At 43.5% G+C, this 13,236-nt stretch overlaps 1 protein-coding gene across 1 annotated transcript; it reads right to left on the bottom strand.

Moving 5' to 3' along the window:
• Positions 1-11,912: 11,912 nt before the first annotated feature.
• On the bottom strand, positions 11,913-12,851 carry LOC101987318 (olfactory receptor 13A1-like). The gene has a single exon (XM_005351472.2). The coding sequence runs from the start codon at positions 12,843-12,845 to the stop codon at positions 11,913-11,915; it is 933 nt and encodes a 310-aa protein (XP_005351529.1). The 5' UTR covers positions 12,846-12,851.
• Positions 12,852-13,236: the final 385 nt, after the last annotated feature.

Genomic DNA, 13,236 nt, shown 5'->3' with positions numbered 1-13,236 from the left:
TGTGTCCATAGACCTATGGCCACATGATTTTTTTTACAAAGGAAGCAAACAAAAACAAAAACAAAAAACAAAAAAAAAACCCCACAATAGATAAATGTTGTCATCTTCAACTAATGGTGATGGTCAAACTGGACAATAACACATAAAAAAATTATAATAGATCCTTATCCCTCATCATTACAAAATTAGACTTCAGGTGGATCAAGACCTCAGCATAAGACCCAACAACCTTAAAACTGAAAGTTGACAAAAGAAGAAAATAGGAAATATGTTTGAATTCATCACTACAGAAAAGGACTTTCTGAACAGGACCATGGGAGTATTGGATTTGAGACCAATCATTGACAAACAGGCCCATTTGTAACTGAAATGTTTCTGTATAACAAAGAAAACCTCTATTTGAAGAGGCAACCAAAAAATTGTAAAAAAAAAAAAAAAAAACAAAAAAAAAAAAACTCTACCATCTGACAGAGGGTTATAGCTAGAACACAAAAATAATTAAAACTGTTAAGCAACAAGAAAACAACCTAACTCAAGCTGGGGAATGAAACTAAATAGGGAATTTTCAACAGAAATACAAATAGTTGAAAAATAATTTTTTAAATGTTCAATTTACTTAGTCATCAGAGAGGGCAAAATAAAACCCCCTTTAGATGAACTCTTACTCCAATAAGAATGACTAAGAAAAAACTGATAGACAATGCTGGGGAAGACATGGAAAGAGGAATTTTTTTTTCTTCGAGACAGGGTTTTGCTGAAGCTTTGAAGCCTGGTCTGGAACCAGCTCTTATAGACTGGGCTGGCCTCAAACTCACAGAGATCTGCTGGGATTTAAGGCATGTGCCACCACCACCTGGCTAGGGAAAGGGGAATACTTATTTACTGCCAGTGGGAGTGAAAACTGGGATGATTACTATGGAAATCAGTAAGGAGGGTCTATATATAGTACAAGCTTCAGGCAGAAACCTGAAAGATTATTGCAGCTCTATTCACAATAGCTAGGACATGGAAACAGTATAAATGTCCACTATAGGAATAATAAATGATGAACCTATGGAATTGACAAAATGTAACATTACTCAGCTGTTAGAAAAGTGAAATTATGGCATTTGCAGGAAAATAGGTGGACCTGGAAGCAATCATCCTGAGTGAAGTAACTCAGACCTAGAAAGACAAATGTCCTATTCTCTCTCTCTCTCTCTCTCTCTCTCTCTCCCTCCCTCTCCTTTTATCTTTTAAGCTTCAGCTATGTGTGCTTCCTTTGGAATACTCATAGAGGATAGCATCTAGTAAGGTACCATGGGGAGGTAGAAGAAGAAATGACACAAAGTTTTAAGTATGAAAAAGAGATCAATAAAAATGATAAAGTAAGGTGAAATATGGGACAAAGAGCAGAAGAGGGATTGTGCAGAGCATATGTAACACCAAAACCTTTAAAAACATATTACAGTATGAAACCTGTTGCAGTAGAAGCTTCCTAAAATATATGTATACGCAGGCATAAAAATTTTAAATAGTGGGGGACACTATCTCAATTAGACACCACATGCTGCCAAATGAAAGTCCTGTAGCAGGAATGAGTTAACTCTAAGAGATGCTGATCACTAGGTCCCATTGACTCTCAGGCATTACAATTAATAGGTATTTCTATTATTCCTGGTTATCTTCCAGAATGTGATGGTAAAATCCTACTGCTGGAGATACCATTATAACTTGAATCATAAACATGGAGAAATCAAGTGGGTACTGGTCTTTAAGCATCACCCCTATGCTAGCTTCCATAGTAATTGAAGATTCTATGCACATTACTTGAGAAGAAAAACATCATCCTCGGTCTCACCCAGCTCTGGACCCTATGGGCTACAATAACAACATGCTTGACAAGATATGCTCACTGGTGCGAGAGTGGCGCAAATGTTATGGGTAACTAACCACCTTATGACTGGATTTATGGCCCACTTGGAACTGCTGACAAGGTCAAGGAACTGTGGCAAGATAGATCATTGGCCTATGTATTCATCAGGTAAGAGGGATGAAGAAGAGGCAATATATATGCACAGAGGAATGTTATCCAACCATACAAACATGATGCCTTTTACAAATAAGTGGATGGGAATGGAGAACATTGTCAAGAAAAATAACCAGACACAGAAAGACATATACCACCTTTATCTCCCACAAGTGGAAACCAGAAAACTCTGTCTTAGCAGAATAATGATTGACAGATGTGATAAATGGTAAAGGTGAGGAGGTGCTAAGGGAGACAGGACAATGGGAACCAAGCACATTTAGACGGAAACATTGGTTCTATGACTCTGCACCATGGAGTGGCTACATGCCGCAGTCATCCCTTATGTGTTTACAAATAACATGAAGGCAGGAGCTCAAAGCTTGAGAAGACAGAAAAGACAAAGTCACAGAAATGTAAACATTTACTGAGAATATGTGTACACATATTGACATATCAATCTATATCCCAACAACATATGCAGTGATCGTCTATTACAAATAACAGTATTGATTGACAGAATTCATGATAGCTTTTGTTATTCATGATATCCATTCAGAAAAATATATTAGAAAAGTCTTATATCAACATAAAACAGTATGGATGGAGTCTAAAGTTTAAGATGAGCACCATAACTGTTCACAGTGAAGTTATGTGGGTTCGTGGGAGGGAAACGCACTCACAACCTGATCTGTAACAGAAGATGCACACCTGTGTCACCTCCTAATCATTGTGACCTGAACAAGAGGGTATAGAGGACTTTTGGGATCCTGAAAATGCCCTGCATCTTCATAGAACTGTGCTACACAAAGGGAGTATTGTGAAGCTTGGTTAAAAATGGAAACCTCTTCTTTAAATGACCCTTCAAACCTATAAAGAGAGTTTGCTTTTATGTGTTAAGTTTCCTTTAATAAAAGTTTTGGAATTCATCATCCAAATCTTTGAAGTGTGTTAGAGCAAATGGAAACTGTATTCAGGGTAATGGGAGCCCCATCTCTTAAAGAGGAGAGAGGAGACAGTAACGGGAATGGGGAGAGTATGACCTCTGTGGAATTGGACTATTCCTGGAGAGATCGCACAGAGACATGTCTTCTGAACGGTGGGACACAGTGCCTTTGCCACTCTAGAAATCCCAAGGCAACATCTATGCTCATGCATTCACTTTGCAGCAGTGGGAGATGGAAGGTTAGTGTATGCACAGCCCACACAGGTCTGCACAGAACACAAGTACATCAATGATTTCATATCACATGTGTCAAATTTTCTGGTCAAATCTGTATCAGCCATATTGATAAATAAGGTGTTCCACCTGTGTTCACTGAGAACAAGCCCTTTCCCATAATTTCATCCTCATCTTTTGTGAATTTAGTTTTGATTGCTAGTGTTTCCACTTGTGCCTAAGTGGATGTGGTAGAATCTAGTATCCAGGTGGAAAGGTTGTGGGGGAGCAAATTCACAACAGACCCTCATGACTACATGTAAGCCAGATCTTAGCAAGTCTGATTTGAAGACCTTCAGAAGTTGAAGTTTGACCAGGAGCAAAGAAGCTGAGGATCCTTACCACAGTCACAAACTGGGGTGTTTGCAGATCCCATGGTCTTTTCTGGAAAATTGGTAGAGGAAACACTTACAATAACAGTCCTGTTATCCCAGCCCTCCCTGTCTTTGTTTGGCCATTGTTATTGATACTTAGGTTTCGATGGCTGTAATTGTTTCCTTGGATGACTGCCAGTCAAGGCAGACCTGATCTGTAGCAGACTATGGCTAGCAGCAGAAGGCTGGGCTGTGTTTTCAACTCCATGAAAGGAGAAGGTCATTTTCTGAACATCAACAGTGAACTCTGGACAATAAGGTAAGTGAATCTCTTTGTGGAATTTTCTCACCATCCTCTCTGGATGATATGAACAAACAAGACACCACTAAACTCCTATGTAGTAAACCATATAGATAGATAGGTAGATAGATAGACAAACAGACAGATAGATAGATATAGATATATAATAGATTCATCTAAACCTGTTGATTTCATTTCAACATTAGTGTGAGTACTGTGCATGATGAATAAAGCAGTCAGATTTTGAACATAAGGCGAAAATAACAGACATGAACAAACTCTCTCGTTGTGTTTGGAATCTAGACACTGTGATGTTTGTACAATGGAGCATGAAACCTCATCCTTCTGTCAAAATGTTTTCTCTGAGACAGAACTCTTTTTCAATCTCAGGACTCACTGAGAACATGAATTGGTGTCCCTCTGTGCTGATATCAGAACACTGGAATAAATGGCACTTCCATAGTGAGACTTTTGTTTTGGATTCCACTGTGAGCTGGAAGAGCCACACAGTGGAAATTAAACTCCTACTTACCTTTATCTGTCACAGTGAACTCAGGTGACAGATGGCTCCCACAAAGGTGCTCACGGCTGAGCACAGACTCTCCTTTCCTACAAGTGCCAAATCTTTAGTGTCCCTCTGAAACTTCTGTCCTTCATAAATACCGGTGATTTTCTGAGACCAGGGACAAGTGTTTGTCCTAGGGACTCCTGGGATAGAAACTGCAGGAGAAAGCTCTTAAGATTAATTAAAGGGTTCTTGTGGCTTCATGACCCAAGCTCTCTGAAGACTGGTGTGATGGAGGATGGTCAGAGGAATTCCCTAGTGTTGGCAGAAGCAGTTTTCCCTCTACACCTTCATCTACCAACATGCTACATGCATCTCCCAGAATGTCATTGGTATTCTTTTTTTTTTTTTTTTGGTTTTTTCGAGACAGGGTTTCTCTGTGGTTTTGGAGCCTGTCCTGGAACTAGCTCTTGTAGACCAGGCTGGTCTCGAACTCACAGAGATCCACCTGCCTCTGCCTCCCGAGTGCTGGGATTAAAGGCGTGCACCACCACCGCCCGACTTGTCATTGGTATTCTTATGCCTTGTGTGGAAGGTCTCACCTTGATATAAATCGACTCTTCTGTATTCTGCTGACAGTACTTCATCATACTTTTTGTCAAGGAAACCAACAGATGAGACAGGCAAAGAAGACTGCTGGGGCAGTCAGCGAGGCCACTGGCGGTGGATCCAGGATTTAGCCCTAGTGCTTGAACTGGCTTTTTGGAGCCCATTTCTCTTTGGAGGGATACCTTGCTCAGCCTAGTATGAGGCGGGAGGTTCTTTGTTCTGTCTTAAAGTGGTGTTCCAGACTTTGCTGACTCCCCATGGGGAGCTTAACCCCTCTAAAGAGTGGATGGGGGTGGGGGAGACATGGGGAGAGGGAATAAAGGAGGGAAGGGAAGCTGGATTTGGTGTGTAAAATAAGAAAAAATGTTTTAAAAATGAATTAAAAAATGACAGGTGAGCATGTTTCCATGAAGAGTTCATTGAAGTAGGGGATCCACTCTCCATATGGTTAACACCATCCCAGGGACTGGGGACTAGCAAGCCTGGCTAAAGGGAAAAGGAGGAAGTCAGTCAAGCACAGGTGTTTCTCTAATATGTGTTCTGGGTTTCTGTGATGGGAGGAAGCTCTTCACCACATCTGTCCACTGCCAGGAGACCCTGCCTCACAATAGACCAAAACAAAGAGCCAAGTGCCCATGGACTGAGTCCTTTAAAAACATAAGACAGAATAAATGTTTTGAAAAGATATTTTGGTTACAAAAATGAAGAACTAATTAACACAAGATACTTGATTTGTGTCACAAACCTCAGTGTGGTACAGCATTTAAGAATAAGGAAATAGGCTGATGAAGGATGTGTTTAGTCTGAAAAGGACACAGCATTGCTTCAGTAGCAGTTGCTGCAGACGCTGCCCTCCCTCCACTCAGCTGTCTTCCTACCAGTGGCCAACACTGTTATCACCAGGTATCTGTAAGTAAGCACCAAAATAGTGAGCATGGGAAAACCATCACCATTACCCATCTGCTGTGTAAGAGCATGGAGGGGGAGAGAGCTGCTCTCCTCCTAACCCCAGACTGCTCATCAATACTAGGGGCAGGTGAGAGAGCAAGACCTGTGGTCATAAGACCTGGTAGGCTGTCCCTGACCTCCACATACTGAAACACTTGGAAAAGTAGGTTCTGCACTTTGCCAGGGCAGCTAAATAGAGCCAACTCTGTTAGCAGAGGTGTGAGTGACCCAGCCCCCAAACTGTGACCACGTGACAGTACCCATTTCCCGTCTGCTGGACCAACCTACAGCTGCCCAGGCCCAGACCCAGGGTTATGACCTCACCTGCCCCAACATTCACCCTATCTATGATCTGTTGGGACAGATCATGTGAAGGCACCTGACCCACAGACCCCAAAGTTTCAGGATCTCCAAGACACGGGTTGGCAGCTGGAGGGCCAGGAAGAGTCTTAGTGGGGGCTCAGCATTGATCATGAAGTGGAGACCAGAGGCCTCGAATTAGACTCTTTGCGATACACACTTGGAACAGAGAGAGATATATGAAGAAAAGGCATACGGTGTGATTGCACAGTCTTATTGGAGCGTCCATGATGAGGCCTTTAAATTTATCCCTATTTCTAATGACAGAGTAATGGCGTGCTCCAAGGCGAGTGGTAGGAGACCAACATTCCTGCATCTCTGAAGTTAGCTCATGCTCCTTCTAATACTCCTAAGGTTTTCTCAAGATTGAATCATACTTTATTCTAATAGACAAGACTGAGCTTGAGTTGAATAGCAATTGGTGGCTGATGTGAGGCCAGTCTGGAGGCTGATGTGGGAGTGTCATATATCAATCTGTCGATTTCATTGGTTAAGCAACAAAGAAACTGCTTGGCCCTGATAGGTTAAAACATAGGTGGGAGGAGTAAACAGAACAGAATGCTGGGAGGAAGAGGAAGTGAGCTCAGACTCGACAGCTCTGCTGTCTGGAGCGGAGACACCATGCTCCCCTCTCCAGGGCAGACGTGAGAGCTCTGCTCTCTGAGACACATGCAATGAAGCTCCGACCCAGGATGGACATAGGCTAGAATCTCCCTGGTAAGCCACCTCGTGGGCTACAGCAGATTATAAGAAATGGGCTAGTCCAGGTGCGAGAGTTAGCCTAGAAGAGGCTAGATAGAAATGGGACAAGCAGTGTTTAAAAGAATACAGTGTCCATGTAATTATTTCGGGGCATAAGCTAGCAGGCGGTCGGGGTGCTGGGGACACAGCCCTGCCGCTCCTAATACAACATGGAGGCCAACACTCTAGGGAACTTCGGCATTAATGTTCATAGGAGAGGGTCAGCCTCTCTCATTCCTTACTACTCTTCCCTGCCATTTTCTTTTCTTCTGAAAAGAGCAAGTCACAGTGTGGCTGGGTGTGAACTCCTTAGGTTCATAGGGGCTTTTTTCTTACCGAATGTGTTAGTGACACCAAGTTTTCCCAACAGGGCTCTACCAGCACAACAAGAAAAAAATGAGTTCAGTACCGTGTCCAAGGTTTCCTTCCCAAGTGGTGTTCCAAGAGTAGGTATAGGTCCCTGTGGTACCTTGGGTAGTTGTTCTCTTCTTGGTGAGTGGCCCAGGGACTGGGTCAGAACTCAATGGACTGCACCATTATCCACCAGAAAAAAGAGTTCTGCCACTTACTTTCCCTGTGATGATGGGTTCCTGGGGACTCATGGTATTGATCAATGTCCCCATCAATTTGATGCTATTAGATTGAGGATATATCATCCTTTTACTCTACATGGTGTGCACTCATTCCTCATTCTTCCAAGGTCCTTTTTGAATTTGCACAGTGATCCTATTGAAACTGATTTGTTCACCTGGAATACTTTTGTTTTCTGCTGGGCCCCTCAATGAATACAGCCACCCTTATTCTGACCAGTCTCCTGTCCTTCTCTGGGTTTTTACTGTTAAAAACATGCTAGCTAGTTCTAAAACCTGTGACCTATTCATTCCATTGGACTTTTCTAATTTTTATAACTTCCTGTGAATATCTGGGGTTGACTGGGTGAGAAAAGCAATATTAACAGTCTGCTGTTTTTCTGGGGCATCTGGGTCAATGGGGGTAACCTCCAGTAATCCTCCTAGCAGGAACCCAGCAAGAGATTCCTGATCTCCCCAAATTATCTTAGACACCTTTGAGAGATGAGCTGGCCTTCTAATGACTCTCTTATTCTGGTCAGTAGGGCCTGGGGGTGTGTTTCCAGTGCCCCTGACCTTGGTCTAGAATGGGATCCCAGCTTGGTAAAGTTGAGGGAGCATTCACTTGGCTCTTCTTTCTCTGTCTACCCTGCTTACCCTCGGACCTGTTGCAGACTTCTCGCCTTCAGCCATGGTTTGATCTCTCTCCTCAGTGGTAAAAAGGGCACCCAGTGGCTGCCCGTGTGGGTTGATGATCATCCCGTGTGGGTTGATGAGTAAAGAAAACAGTTCCAGCAGATTGATGAGGGCCTGAAGTGTCTCTGAGAATGGAGTAATCTGGATCTTCCAGTTATATAAGTCACTGGTTGGAAAAGGAAGATGAACTAGAAAAGGATCTCTGGGCCTTTACTCCCTCCCAGCTCCTTGTTCTGCTGGGAGAGATAAACCATTGGCGATGCCTTTCTTAGGAGAACAGCTTGTATCTGGCTTACATTGTTTGGAGAAATTCCAGCACACTTTGATTCTGTGAAGGTGAGGTAGACAGGTCAAGATAGATTCTAGTGACTGCAGGTACATGGTCACCTTCAGACACAGTTGGGTTCTGGATTGACTGGAGGCAGGGCATGTCTACATCTTCCTCCACAGGGGCCAGAACAGAGAGTGCAGACATTTTATTTGGGCTTTTGACTCATTGTTTTGGCAACTAAACAGAGACACTTGTTTAAAACACAAGGAGCTCTAAGGAGGGAGCTCTAGGAGGAGGGAGAGCCTATTATCAATCTTAGGGAACTTGTCAGAGTGGCCAGGGTTCCCTGAGAGCACTTGACAGACTCTCTTGGCAGTTTGAGTGTTGACTGACCCTGCATCTGGTCATTCTAGTTCACATGGAGTACAATTTCAGTCACATCTCAACTCTGTCGTCCACTCCCTGGAACTCCTGGAAGATTTGCAGCATGAAATTCAAAGGAGACTTGGCTGTACTCAGTGTGATTCCCATTTTAGCAACAAATACTACAAGCACACCAGAAAACACAAATCTATCAAACAAAAACACATGACTTAAAAAGACAGACTGTCCACACAGGCTGAGGAGACCAGACAAACACAGTTGTGGTGGCCACCTTCATTCTCATGCCACAATCAAGGGTATAGGAGGATGTCTCTGTTCTATCACTGAAGACTGGGTCTCTGATCACGACCAATCTCCCATCTTTCTCTAAATATTCCGACTCCTTGACCAATTTACCCATTGGTTCTATTTCAAGCGCCTATTTGCCGGAAATGTTGGCTTTCATTTTGTTATCAATTTGTGAAGTTGTGGAGGTCACAGTCCGATTTTCCCTGGGTGCCCAGTTCCACAAACATGCTCCCCCTGACGTAAGCCTCAGCCTCTGAGCGCCAGTACTTGCCCTCATCCAGAGCTGGTCCCCGACAAGGGACTCTAATTCATGCAGCAATGGTTGAGCTTCTCTGGGCCTCCACATCTGTCTCCCACTTGCCTCTGTATTCTCCATCCCTGAGTCTGCCATCTTCAGGATCTCTCTGGGGTCTCCAAATATTACAGAGTTCAAGACCACTGGTAAAAAATCCACAGACTCAGTTCTGATTATGATTAGTTTATTAAAACTAATAGACTTGAGACAGTCTCTAACCCAAATCAGAGGCGTGTGATGTGGAACTGAGTGAGGAAGGCTTTCTAAGGCGAAAATGAGAAGAAATCTTGGCATATCTGCACAAGCAAACTACAGGAGCCATAGAGCTGTTCTGCTCTGCCAAGATTGAGCAGTCAAGGAAACCTCAAAATAGTTTTTTAATTCCGGCATTAGCAAGTTACAGGAGCCAAGCTTTAGCAATTAGGCATATGATAACAAGCAGATAGTTATACCTGCACAGTCTTGGTGGTGGTCAAGGAGTTAGGGTTACTGGGAACTTCATTCAGGAACTTGAGTCAGAGACAAATGGCTCTTAGGTACCAGGATGGATGTCTAGCACAGAATGAAGTTTCTCTAGCCATCACACCACCATGATAAGAATGGCCAAATGACGTATGTAAGAGATGTATGCATGTATGTGTGTTTGTGAACATGTGTGTACTTGGTGTTTGGTCGGTTGTCAGTTGTTCTGCAGCTTACACAGCAGTCGTAAGACCAGGAACAGATGGAAAGGTACAAAAGTTGACGTGAAGCAAACAGTGCCAGAGAAACCAACAGGTGAAACAGGCGAAGAAGACCAGTGATGAATTAATTATTGTCACCACAGCTGAATTAAAATAACCTAGGAAATCACTGAGGACACTTCTGTCCATGCAGCTGAGAGTGTTTCCAGGAAAGAATTACTGAAGCAGGGTATCCACTCTCCACGTGGGCAACATCATCCCTGGGACTGGGGACTAGAAAGCCTGAGCTAAAGAGAAAGGAAAAAACCAGTTGAACACAGGAGTTCCTCTAATATATGTTCTGGCCACTCTGAGGGAGGAAGCTTCTGCACTACATATGCCCACTACCACGAGGCCCCACATTACAATACAGCAGAATAGCCAAGTGTCTATGGAATGGTTCATCTGAAAATATGAAACAGGATAGATGTTTTTGAGAAGGTATTTTGCCCACAAGGATGAAGAGCTAATTAATACAACATTTCTGATTTGCATCATAAGCTCTGGTGTGGAGTAGCATTTAAGAATAGGGAAGTAAGCTGATGAAGAATATGTGTAGTCTGAAAAGGTTACAGCATCATTTTAGCAACAATTTCTGCAGATGCTGCCCTTTCTCCACTGAGTAGTTGACCCACAGTATCTTAGCAGGGGTCACAGACACACTTCCCCTTCCTCTTTCTGCTTCCTCTTCCTATATTCTGTTATCAAAGAATTTTAGTTTGTCTAGGAGCAATTGGTACAATTGTTCAATGAAAAACAGACTCCGTGTATGAGTGTGTGTGTGTGTATGTGTGTGTGCGCGCGTGCAGGCATGCACACATGTTTTTTTATTTGTTTTGGTACTGTTTTGTTTTATCGGTTTGGATTTTTTTGTGCTTTGTTTGAGAGACAGAGACAGAGAAAGATTGGGTGAGTAGCAAAATGGGTAAGCAGGCTCTGGAAGGAGTTGTGGGGGTGGGGAAATATGATGCAATGTTTTACCCTAGCATTTTTGTCTGTGATCTATTTTTTTTGATAATTTGGATTTATATTGTGGTGTAAGACTTTCCCATTACCCTTGGCATGTAAATATTCGTCTTGTTTCCCCAAAGCATCATGTTGGAAATAATTACTCTTTCTCATGTCATCATTGTCATAAGTACCCTTGACTGACATATGTGAGTTCATTTTTGAAACTTAAACTCAATCTCTGCTCCAGAGATGACCTCTTTCTTCATCCCAGCTTTGATTTCCACAGCTCACGAGGGAGTTGTGAAATGGAGAACCCACGTTACTCAACTTTGTTTTCCCAAGACCCTGTGGCTATGCTTGTCCCTCAAGATTCCTTATGAAGTTTAGATTCTTAGCCGTTGTTCTGAACAAAGCCCTGGGATGTTTGCAGGGTGACACTGGAGGAAAGGGCTTTGTTTTGTGACCATCACCCGTTGTCACCTACAGAAATCTTGCAGTCCAGGAACATGGAATCTCCATTTAGATAAACTTTAATTACTTTTGAAATTGGTTGTGTTTATCAGGAAATAAAGCTTAAATTTTTTCATTGCCTCTAAAAAATATGTAGTCCTTGCATCAGAGAATGTTTTTTTTTAAATCAGAAATAGATACATCCATGCTTCATGAGGCTGCTCTCAGGATTGCACATGGAAGAACAGGTCAGGCCAGGAGAACAGCCTGCATATCTCCATTTAATGTGAGAAAGAGGGCAGGAGTCTCCCCAGGGCCAGCTTGACATCCTTGTTCCTCAGCGTATAGATGAGGGGGTTCAGGGTTGGGCTGAGGACCGAGTACAGCACTGAGGTCACTTTGCTTCTTTCTGGGCTGTATCTGGAAGCAGGACTGATGTAGGCACAGAACACAGATGAGTAGTACACACAGACCACGATGAGGTGGGAGGAGCAGGTAGAAAAGGCCTTCCTCTTGCCCTCAGCAGAACGCATGCGCAGGATGCTGGCGATGATGCAGCCATAGGAGAGCAAGGTGAGGAAGAAGTTGATGCCTCCATAAAAGGCATCTGCTATGAGAGTCATGATGCTATTCACATATGTGGAGCTGCAGGAGAGGAGGAGGAGTGGGGGGATCTCACAGAAGAAGTGGGTGATGACCTTGGGGCCACAGAATGACAGTCTTGTCATTAGACCAGTGTTGATAGATGCATTCAGAGCACAGATGGACCACACACCAATGGCCAGGGCCCCACACAGCTGTGGGCTCATCCTAGAGCTGTAGTGCAGGGGGTGGCAGATGGCCACATAGCGGTCATAGGCCATGATCGTGAGCAGCAGCAGCTCGGAGGATGCAGACCAGACAAGGAAGAAGAGCTGAGTCATATACCCCTTGAAGGAGATGGTGTTTTCCTTAGACTCTAGTCCAAGTAGCGCCTTGGGAAGCACAGAGGAGGTGCAGACAATATCCATGGTGGCCAGGTTGCACAGGAAAAAGTACATGGGACTGTGGAGCCCAGTGCTGGAGGTGACCAAAGCAATGATGACAATGTTGCCTGTTAGAGCCATTGTGTAGAGGGTCAGGAAGCAGCCAATCAGGAGCAGTCTTAGACTAGGGTGCTCTGAGAACCCTTCCAGCACAAACTCTGTTACCATTGTCTGGTTGGGACTCAACATCTTGATGGAGAGTGTCTGTCCTCTGCTGTGTCTGCTGGGTTCTGAAGAAGTACAAGTTTAACACTTTAAAGCAGGCTTTCCAAACCTGGTCTTCTCAAAATTCTCTGTTGTCAGAAAGGGAAGGAGTGAATGCATTTCCTTCACAGAAACCTCTTGGCTATTATTGTCTGTACCACACCATTTGAAACCAAAGATATTTTATTTACGTTCCATTTTCTACCTAGAAACTTTCCCTGTGTACATTTGGGTCAAAAGGGAATCTGTTCCTGTCTCATCTTGAGCATGTGAGTGGAGTGAAGCATGCTCACTCAGGACCTGCCTGTGCTCTACTTCTCTGTACATGACCACCGCGCCGTGCTGACAGTGCTGGAACACAGCTGTACCCCTCTCT

The sequence above is a fragment of the Microtus ochrogaster genome, chromosome 8 (assembly GCF_000317375.1).
Source record: "Microtus ochrogaster isolate Prairie Vole_2 chromosome 8, MicOch1.0, whole genome shotgun sequence".
In the NCBI taxonomy this organism is placed as follows: Eukaryota; Metazoa; Chordata; class Mammalia; order Rodentia; family Cricetidae; genus Microtus; species Microtus ochrogaster.
Note: the sequence above shows the minus strand (reverse complement) of the source record. Positions and strands in the feature narration are given on the sequence as shown.